Raw genomic sequence first — 10,394 nt, 5'->3', positions numbered from 1 at the left:
AAACTGCTTCCAAAAATCACAGAGACTATAAATGGCAAATGCGTCAATGGATCAGGAGTCCTGACAGCACATCAGAAACATGGCTGCAGACAAAATGGTTTGTTGCTGCTGTTGTAAATGTTTAGCCCACAAGATGGAAGAAAACCCACAAAGCAGCAGATGTTGCTAAGATTGGGAACCAATTAAGGAAGAAGTGTTGTAAATCTGCATCTCCAGCATTTCCATCAGAAGGTCTTGCTGACAGTGTTTGCCTGCCTTGGATGTCTGCTCTAGATTTTTAAAGCAGTGACAAAAGTGACTTACGCTGCTCAATTTCAAACATATTTCCTAAACAATATTGTCTTATTGGCAGTTATATTTCAACAGGAAATACCTTAAGTGCCTTTGTCTCTTGTGATGCCTAATCATTCCAGTAATTTCAAATATTTGTCAAATGCTGTATCTACACTAGGCATGGGCAAACTTGGTCCCTCCAGGTGTTTTGGACTTCAACTCCCACAATTCTTAACAGCCTCAGGCCCCTTCCTTTTCCCCCTCAGCCGCTTAAGCCTATGACTGATCTACACTGTTGAATCAACACAGTTTGATCCCACTTTAACTGCCATGGCTCAATGCTATAGAGTCCTGGGAGCCGTAGCTTTACAAGGTCTTTAGCCTTCTCTGCCAAAGAGTGCTGAGGCCTCACCAAACTACAACTCCCATGATTACCTACCGCTGAGCCATTGCAGTTAAAGTGTTAAATCACATTAATCTGACAGTGACGCACCCCAAAACTTCTGGCTTATGTTGATGAAGAGTTCTGGAGAATTACAAAACTTGCACATTTTGTGAATTACAGTAGAGTCTCACTTATCCAACATAAACGGGCCGGCAGAATGTTGGATAAGCGAATATGTTGGATAATAAGGAGGCATTAAGGAAAAGCCTATTAAACATCAAATTAGGTTATGATTTTACAAATTAAGCACCAGAACATCATGTTATACAACAAATTTGACAGAAAAGGTTGTTCAATACGCAGTAATGCTATGTAGTAATTACTGTATTTACTAATTTAGCACCAAAATATCACGATGTATTAAAAACATTGACTACAAAAATGCGTTGGATAATCCAGAATGTTGGATAAGCGAGTATTGAATAAGTGAGACTCTACTGTATGTATAAGTAGACTTAACAAACCAAGCTGTTGCCCAAATCGAGGATTTCCTGCTGAGCAAAACATTCCTAACAAATGAAGTGTGTCTATCACTTTAACGCGTCCGCCAATCAGCTTCGCCTCTAGGTGTTGTCCCCGCCCACAGGAGGTCTCCCCTCCGAGAAAGAAAACGTCCTGTCACTTTAACAATCACCCCTCCAATCGGCTTCGCCGCTTGGTATTGTCCCCGCCCACAAGTGCGAACGAAAATGGCTCCAACGTTCCGATCCGCCCTTTTTTTTCTTAATTACTCCCTTACGCGATTGGCGGGTGTCTAAGTGACGTCATACCAAGTGGGTTAGAAAACGGGCGGGAGACAGGCGATGAGTTTGGTTGCTTCGGGAGCAGCGAGAGAAAGGCCAGAGTCCACATCCGGGTAACTTTGGAGTGCGTGAGTGACTGTGCGAGGGAGGGGCGTGCGAAGTGATGCCGAAGCGCTCTTGCCCGTTCGGAGACCCGGCCCCGGCGCAGCTGAAGACCCGCGTGAGGCTGAAGGAGTTGAGCCAAGGCGTCCTGGGCGAGCAGTACCGGCGAGCCATCTTTGGTGAGGGCAGCAACGCTCCTGAGGGGCTTCACGGGTGCACGAAACTTTGGTCGAGTCTCGCGAGACTTGAGGGTTTTCTCTCCAATATTTTGTGAGATAGAGCTCTTCCAAGTGGGTTTAGTTAGGAGGGGTGGTCCCTCGTACCTTACACAATTGTGTCGTTTTTATTCCAGTTTAATTGCCATGGCAACATCGTGGGGAGGCCTCTGAGGTTGCTGAAGGCACGAGTGTTTGGGACTTCAACTCCCAGCATTCCATTGGCCACAGATTGGTGGATTTGTTTGGGATATTAAATAAAGATTATTTGCTATTTATTGTTCCCAAACATACATGAAGACATATTTATTGATTTATTAACAACATTTATACCCCACCCTTCTCACCCAAGGGGACTCAGGGCTGCTTACAAAAATTGGCAACATTTAATGCCCAAAAATGCAATCATAAAAGCAAAACAATAATAATAATATAATAACTTTATTTTTATACTCCGCCCCATCTCCCCGAAGGGACTCGAGGCGGCTTACATGGGGCCTTGCCCGACACAACAATATAATAACAGCAACAAGACAATAAAACAAATATCCCAACAATAAAACATCAGCATCAATAAAACAGTCATAAAAATCAACATACAGCATAAAATGTTAAAAACAGGAGACTAATACACGGATCTGGGCCAAAGTGCAGAATATTTCAAAATGGGAAGAGGTAGATCCATTAATAACATAGTTAAAACACATTATAAAAACCTTAAAAACATGTATATAATTACAGTTCATGTATATGTATATGAACTGTATATGTGTTCATGTATGTTTGGGAGCCATAAATAATAAAAAATAATCCCTGTGTAGTTCATGGATATGTGTGTATGAGTCCCCAATGGCGCAGCTGGTTAAACAGCTGAGTTGCTGAACTTGCTGGCCGAAAGGTCGGCAGTTCGAATCCGGGGAGCATGGTGAGTTGCCGCTGTTAGCCCCAGCTTCTGCCAATTTAGCAGTTCGACAACATGCAAATGTGAGTAGATCAATAGGTACTGCTCCGGCGGGAAGGTAACGGCAGTCCATGTAGTCATACTGGCCACATGACTTGGAGGTGTCTACGGACAACACCGGCTCTTTGGCTTAGAAATGGAGATGAGCACCTGTCCCCAGAGTCAGACATGACTGAACTTAATGTCAGGGGAAAACCTTTATCTTTACTATATGTGTGTGAAAGTGGCCATTTGTCAGGGATACTTTGTGCTTTTCCTGCTTGGCAGGAAGTTGGACTAGATGGCCCATGTGGTCTCTGTCAAATCTACGATTCTGTGAAATCAAAGGGCTAGTGCAAGGTGTGTGCAGTATATACACACAGAGAGTAAGATGCCACCCATTTTCTCAGAATCATAAGACTAGGGCCCCTTCCATACAGCTGTATAAAATCCACATTGGATTATATGGATATTGTGGATTATCTGATTCGATATTCTGGATTATATGGCTGTGTGGAAGGGCCCTCAGAAGACACCATCCAGTCCAACACCCTGCCATGCATCCGTACACAATCAAAGCATTCCTGATAGATCTCCATCTGACCTCTGCCTAAAAAACCTTCAGAGAAGGAGACTCCACATTCTGACAAAGGAAGCATATTTCACTGCTGAATAGCTATTACCATCAGGAACTTCTTCCTCAGGTTTAGGTGGAATATCTTTTCCTGTAGTTTGCCTCCATCACTCCATGCCCTAATCTCCAAAGCAGCAGAAAACAGGCCTGCACTCTACTCAACATGTAATCTTTTCAATATTTAAACATGGCTCTCATGGCGCCTCTTAATTTTTGCTTCTCCAAGCTGAATATGCCCAGCTCTTTAAGACACTCCTCACAGGGCTTTGCTTCCAGATCATTTGGGTCGTCCTTCTCCAGCTGGTCAATATATTTGATCATTTGGGTCATTCTTCTCCAGCTGGTCAGTATGTCCTTTTTGAACTGTGATGCCCAGAAGTGGACACAGTATTCCAAGTAGAATTCTGAAACGTTCTTACTGGCTACAGGATTGTTGTAACTTTGTGCAGGCGTGCTTCTAAGAAAATGCTAAATTCATTGCTGTTACTCTATGGCAGGCATGGGCAAACTTCAGCCCTCCAGGTGTTTTGGACTTCAACTCCCACAATTCCTAACAGCCTATTAACTGTTAGGAATGTGGGATTGAAGTCCAAAACACCTGGAGAGTGTTTTGCCCATACCTGCTCTATGGACTGGATGTTAATTCAGACCACCATCAATGACATTCAAACCTATACTTTTCTTTCCTTGTTCTGCAGAAAAAACAAAACAGCTTCTCTTCCGAGGTGCCCAAACATATATGGAGAATCCATGCATTGGGAGCACAGCAGGCGCATGTGTAAAAGCAGAGTTACCAGAACCACTTACAGACAAGCCAGAAGCTTGTTCTCAGCACAAATGCAACGGACAAATGTTAATTGGACTGGATGGGAAACTTCGGCAGCCTAGTGCAAGAGAACCAGGTGACTTGAGTTATGCCAGCTGTTCAGCAGTTTCCTGAAAGGGAATTCCAGCTCCCGCAGTGTCCTCAGAAGCACATCTGCATGGGTGAAGGACATTGACGCATGTGAATGTTCTTGCCAGAATTCTGACCAATGTTTATCATTGCAGCATTTTGATTCACATGGTCTGGTAGACAGCTGCTTATGTAGATAACTTGAGTACTGCAATTTGCTTTCTAAATGAAGTGCTTTTCTAGAACAACCCTCCTTGCTGATATCTGTTCTGACACTGAATCTCTGTGTTTGTGCACAGCCCTGCCGATAGGAGGGTCTAAGGCCTGTTCCTCGTGTGTGAGAACAGTGGACACCAACAGAGCTTGTGCCCAATGCCATCGGTACATATGCCAAGATTGCAGCAAACTTTGCAGCTCTTGTAATGCTGTTGCTTGCTTCCTTTGTTCAGTCATAGAGTAAGTGTTTACTTTAGTTTTCTTTAATTTTATTGAACATCGGAAAATTTTTAGCAGTTGCTATTTGTGACATTTTCATTAGGAATTCTTATGTGGTAAGAACTTAATTTCTGGTTCAAAGCAGTGTATACAATGTCACTGTGAAGCACCAAATAAAACTATTGAAACCAAAACGATACTGTCTGACCAGATAGCAAATGCCACTGTTTGAACAAAATGGTATTTAGAAGTTTCCTTAAATATTAAAATGATGTTTTGTCAGAGATAGTAACTCTGAATTTGCAGCTTGAGACCAATTCATATTGAACAGTTTTAGAAAGACACTAGCTGTGCCTGGCCACACGTTGCTGTGGCTTATGGGAATCATTTGTTAGCCAGGTCAAATAGCAGTGAATAGCCTTGCAGCCTCAAAGCCTGGCCGTTTTCTTATGGGAATCCTTGTTTGGTGAGCTGGAATACAATGGAATAGGGTTGCTGCCAGGAAGCCTGGGAACTTGTGTTCTAGGGGAATGGTTTTTTGGGCTGCTAGAATTGCAACAAATAGTCTCACTGCTTCAAAGCCTGGCTGCCTTCTACCAAGGTCAATCCTTTGTTGGTCTGGTCGAATTGCACTGAATAGCCTTGCAGCTTCAATACCTGGCTGTGTTATACCTAAGGGAATCGTTTGGTGAGCTGGAGTAGCACTCTCAATCAAAGAGCCCCTTTGAAGCCTGTACTTCCTTTGTAGGGGAATCATTGTTTGGCCAGCTTGAATTGCATTGAATAGTCTTGCAGTTTAAAAGCCTGGCTGCTTTCTACAAAGGGCATCCTTGCTAGGCCAGGCTGAATGGCACGGAGTAGCCTCATGGCTTCAAAGTCTGGGGGTTTTCTACCTAGGGGAAATCTTGGTTGGCCAGGTTGAATAGCAATTAATAGTTTTGGTGTGGCAGGTATGAATACTGCAATTAGCCACCTTGATTAGCATTTAATGGCCTTGCAGCTTCAAAGCCTGGCTGCTTCCTGCTTGGGGGAATTCTTTGTTGGGAGGTGTTAGCTGGCCCTGGTTGCTTCCCGTCTGGAATTTCCCTGTTTTCAGAGTGTTGCTCTTTATTTACTGTCCTGATTTTAGAGATTATATTGTTCTGTATCATTATACCACAGTAATTATTGCATATTTATAATCTTACATTATCTGCTTAGAACTGGATTATATGAGACCCCTTCTACACAGCTGTATAAAATCCACACTATAGTGGATTATATGGCAGTGTGGACTCAAGAGAATCCAGTTCAAAGCAGATACTGTGGATTATGTGCCTTGGCATTCTGGGTTATATAGCTGTGTGGAAGGGCCTTGAGTCTACACGGCTATATAATCCAGTTCAAATCAGATAATCTGTATTTTATAGGCAGTTGCCATTTTGGCTGAGGGAGTTGCTAGGACATGAAGGGGGTGGGGCCTAAAGGCAGCAGGGGGCCTAAAGGCAGCAGGGCCTACCTTTCGACTGGCAGTTAGGGGGATAAAGGCTCTTTCTCATCCTCTGTAATTTGGACTATTTTTCTAGGTTGTTTTTTTATTGAAAGACATAGATCGGATGACTATGTCTTTTGTGGCCAAATTTGGTGTGATTTAGTTCAGTGGTTTTGTTGTTTACTCCATAGTAAAACGTCACATTACATTTTTATATTTATAGATAGTATGTCTAGCTTAGCATAGTATCATTGTGCTCACCGATGGGAATGGCTGTTTGCTTTACAACTTTAAACGTTAAGTTTTATTGTAGGCTTTGTAATTTTTCTGTGTGAAGAAAATCTTTGATTGCTTGGCTTATTTAACAAGAGAGTTGAAGATGCAGAGGCTTTCCCTCTTTTCACTATTAGAGCTTGGGCCTACATCCAGTGTGATGCTAGTGGTAACACTTAAGTTTCTGTTCCTTGACAGTGAACAAGACCTACTGCAAATATTGGGGGGGGGGGGGGGGTGTATAGAAGGCATTTGGGGCACTGTGGGAGGGAGGAGTATTATAGTCTGACCCCCAGACTCATGAAACCAGTTCCCATCATGGTTTCATCTATCTGCACCCAACAAAATATATACATTTTATTGTGCATTGTGCATACAGTTGTGTCTGCACATTTGATTGCAGTGTCACAATTCACTAATGGAGTTCCATTGTATAATTGCTGTGTAACTGCATGAACATAACATTAGGCTGTGTCTCCTGAATATCATTCATGCTGTAACTCACTGCTGAATGTATATGGTTTCTCAGAGCTATTAACTGCCATGGATTCTCCAGGGACAGACAACTTAAGTTGGGCCTCTATAATCCACAAGGAAGATTTCTTTTCTTCCTTCTTACAGTTCCATTTGTTTATACAACATGCTTTCTTGTGCGTATGGTAGTCACAAAAATGATGATGTTCTGTTCTTAAAATGTACAAACTTAACTATAAAATGAATTCATTTCTGCCTCATTTTTTTTAGATCTGATAATGTTGGAGAACAAGTACTTTGCAACGAGTGCTCCATGTTCAAGGACTAAAATGCTCAAAACATTGAGGACAATGTCTCAAGGGCCTGCAAGAAATATTTTTTAAATATATGGACATTACTCCCCCCTTCATCATATCTGACTTACTGGATTGTGTTTTTATGAAATAGTGTATATTTCTATAACTATAGCTTAATAAAATAAACATTTTATATTTTGTTAAGGCTTGCTTTTTGTGTGACCTGTTTAACATGAATCTTACATCCTGTCTGAAAGATGCATTTTATAAGTAAATATATCTGGTAATGCTGATTAAGGGGCAGTTCATACTGTTCCTGAAAAGTATAGTCTCAAAGTCAAAATTTGATTTAAATGCAAGCTTCAAGCTTCTGTACATAGCTTGAATTTAAATGCGGATTAGATTCATTTGTGTGTTTCATGAGGTTTGCAGCTTCTAGAAGTTCTTGCATTTTTTATTTGAAAATTGGTTGTCTCAGTCTTTTAATCATCTTCTGGGTTGACTTGTATATGTTTAGTCAGTTATATTGCTTTCCTTTCAAACTAGACTTTTATAAGACTGTATTCTGATGGTTTCTTTTCCATGTGTTGGATAGGATAACTCCTATTAACAGAAGTAGCAACCTGCTTTGAAAGATAAAAGTGGTGATGGTGGTTCAGGAGTGTATATACATGTCACTTCAAGTAACTTGTAGATTTACAGCAAATCCCATGGATGTTGTAGGGTTTTTTAAAGGCAAGAAACATTCAGATGGCATTGCCAGTTGCTTCCTCTGAATACAGCCAACAGCACGGGGCTTTGGTCTGTAATCTCCCATCCAAGTACTAATTGACTGACCTTACTTATCTCCCAAGATCAAACAGGATTTGGTGCCTGCAGGGTATCTGGGAGAATAATGCTGCATTTTAAGAGTATTTATTAGTAGAGAGGCCTCCTTCAAAGAGATTAAACCTAACTACATCTAGACTGTGTTGTGGACTGCTATCAGTAGCTGGGTCACAAATATTACCTATTTGGGCATAATCCTCAATTTGAAACCAAGACAGGTTGCTTTAGCTCCTGATGCAGGTTAGTTTCACTGCCCTCATTGCTTTTCTTGTGGCCACTACACCTCTGCTACAATCTCCTACAGTAGTCAATAGGATCTTGTATGTTTTCTCAAACTAGCAAAAGATATCTCTGGTAAAAAGTATTAGCTACAAAGCAAGCACTTTTTAAAAAGGCTCCTAGAGAGGACAATTCAGAGTTATTTTATTTTAGTCCCATATTCCAGAAACTAAAGGTGCATCTATATTGCAGAATTCATGCAACGTGATACCACTTTTAACTGCCATGGTTCAATTTTATGGGAATTTTGGTTAGCTGAAGTTTTATGAGGTTTCAGCCTCCCCTGCCAAATAGTCCTCAAACCTCACCAAATTACAACTTCCATGGTTCCATAGCATGGAACCATAACATTTAAAGTGGTGTTAAACTTTATTAATTGTACCTGTGCGAGTTTTGAAAACTTATATTGCAGAGGTTCTCAACCTGGGGTCCCAAGATGTTTTTGGCCAACAATTTCCAGAAATCTCAGCCAGTTTACCAGCTGTTAGGATTTCTGGGAGTTGAAGGCCAAAAACATCTGGGGACTCTAGGTTGAGAACCACTGTTATGATGGAAGCTTATAATGGAAAAGCCCCTGCTGCTCCCATTGTGCAATATTTTTTCCAGCAGATGGCATTGCAGGGTCACACTGGAATGTCCACATCTTCCTAAAACAGATTACTGTGTCTACAAATCGTGTGTGTGTGTGTGTGTGTGTGTGTGTGAAGACAGGGTGTAGTAGAGCTTTAGAGATTCTCACTCTGTCCATGCATTGCATTGTAAGTTGCAGAAGCTTGGTTTTCTTATTAGAATGTCCCAGGAAAACTTTTAATTTATATCCCAATCAGAAAATTGCTCCAGGAATTGCCAGGGCAGAAAAAAGTGAGTCTGTCTTAACTATATTTCAGACTTGTTAAGTAACCATGAAATGATAATATGGGGCTGCTTCATAACACAGAGATCCAGCTATTCTGGTATTCTCTGATTAGTACTAGTGTTTCTGTAGCAGGTTGCAACCTTCGCCTTTTTAATCGCATGTTGAATCTTGAACCTTATGCCTGGGCTGATTTTGGGTGTATCTACACTGTAAAATTAATGTAGTTTTATGCCACTTTAACTGCTCTGGTTCAGTGCTATGGAAACACAGGAGTTGTGGCTTAACCTTCTCTGCCAAGAGTGTGGTGCCTTGCCAAACTACAAATCTCAGGATTCCATAGATCTGAGCCATGGTAGGTAGTGTCAAACTGCATTATAATTCTAAAGTATGGATGCATTCTGTTTAAACAAATTATTCCCTCTCCTTGTTATGTAGCTGCTTTTGATCATGGCTTTCACAGCTTTGTGGTGCGAAAAATTTAGTGAATGCAGTATCTACCTAGCTCCTTGAAATATCAGGTAAGTATTTGAAAGCCTTCTCTGTTTGTAACAATTTGCAGAGGATGCCCCGAGGCACAGACATGTTCGACTCTTAAAACTCAAAGATGAAGGTAGTCTCCTATAGATGGTCTGACCCTAAAGGGAAAAATGATTAACTGTGTCTGATTCTCTTTTCTTCCTCCCCTTGATACTAGTATTCATGGTAGGGTTTCCAGATTAGTATTCTATTAGTGGTGCCTGCAGGCAGGTGCAACCTCCTGACAGATGCACACAAGCTGACCACCCAAAGCCAGATGCTCAGGGCCTGTGACTGCGGAGCATCTGTCTGAGTTTGTGTTTGAGAGAGAAAAACCTAGCGTGAGCCTTGCCTTCAGACCAACGGGAGGAAAAAAGGAGAGAGATATAGCAGAGCAGCAGCTGCGACAGGCAAGAGGTAAGAAATGGCACACATGAAAGATCAGTAAGTATTACTTGTTAGTGGGTAAGGGATGCAGCTTCCTGTCAAGCAACTAAGGACTTATAATTCCTTGTATTTCAGCAAGTAGCAACCTGTATTGAAAGATTGTTGTGAGGATGGTTGATAAATAATTAGCAAAATGCCTAAGGAGGTGATACACAGAAGAGGGAGAAGTGGAGGTTGCAATCTCCTTGTGGTGCCCAGTTGTCAGGGTTTTGTCATCCACTGTTGGGTGAGTAATACGTACATCTTGCTTCCAGGGTCTTTCATTTATGAAA

At 41.6% G+C, this 10,394-nt stretch overlaps 1 protein-coding gene across 2 annotated transcripts; it reads left to right on the top strand.

Annotated features, from left to right (window-relative positions):
* Positions 1-1,475: 1,475 nt before the first annotated feature.
* siva1 (SIVA1 apoptosis inducing factor) lies at positions 1,476-7,400 on the top strand. Of its 2 annotated transcripts, XM_008103551.3 has the most exons (4): positions 1,479-1,742; positions 4,051-4,254; positions 4,547-4,703; positions 7,171-7,400. In XM_008103551.3, exons 1-4 carry the CDS (start codon positions 1,625-1,627, stop codon positions 7,226-7,228), a joined length of 537 nt encoding a protein of 178 aa, XP_008101758.1. In that variant the 5' UTR covers positions 1,479-1,624; the 3' UTR covers positions 7,229-7,400. The 2 variants fall into 2 exon arrangements, with proteins under 2 accessions (XP_008101806.1, XP_008101758.1); XM_008103599.3 differs by lacking the exon at positions 4,547-4,703 and having other exon boundaries at positions 1,476-1,742.
* The last annotated feature ends 2,994 nt before the right edge of the window (positions 7,401-10,394 follow it).

This window comes from Anolis carolinensis, chromosome 1 (genome assembly GCF_035594765.1).
Source record: "Anolis carolinensis isolate JA03-04 chromosome 1, rAnoCar3.1.pri, whole genome shotgun sequence".
Lineage (NCBI taxonomy): Eukaryota > Metazoa > Chordata > Lepidosauria > Squamata > Dactyloidae > Anolis > Anolis carolinensis.
This window is presented reverse-complemented; position numbering and strand designations above follow the sequence as displayed.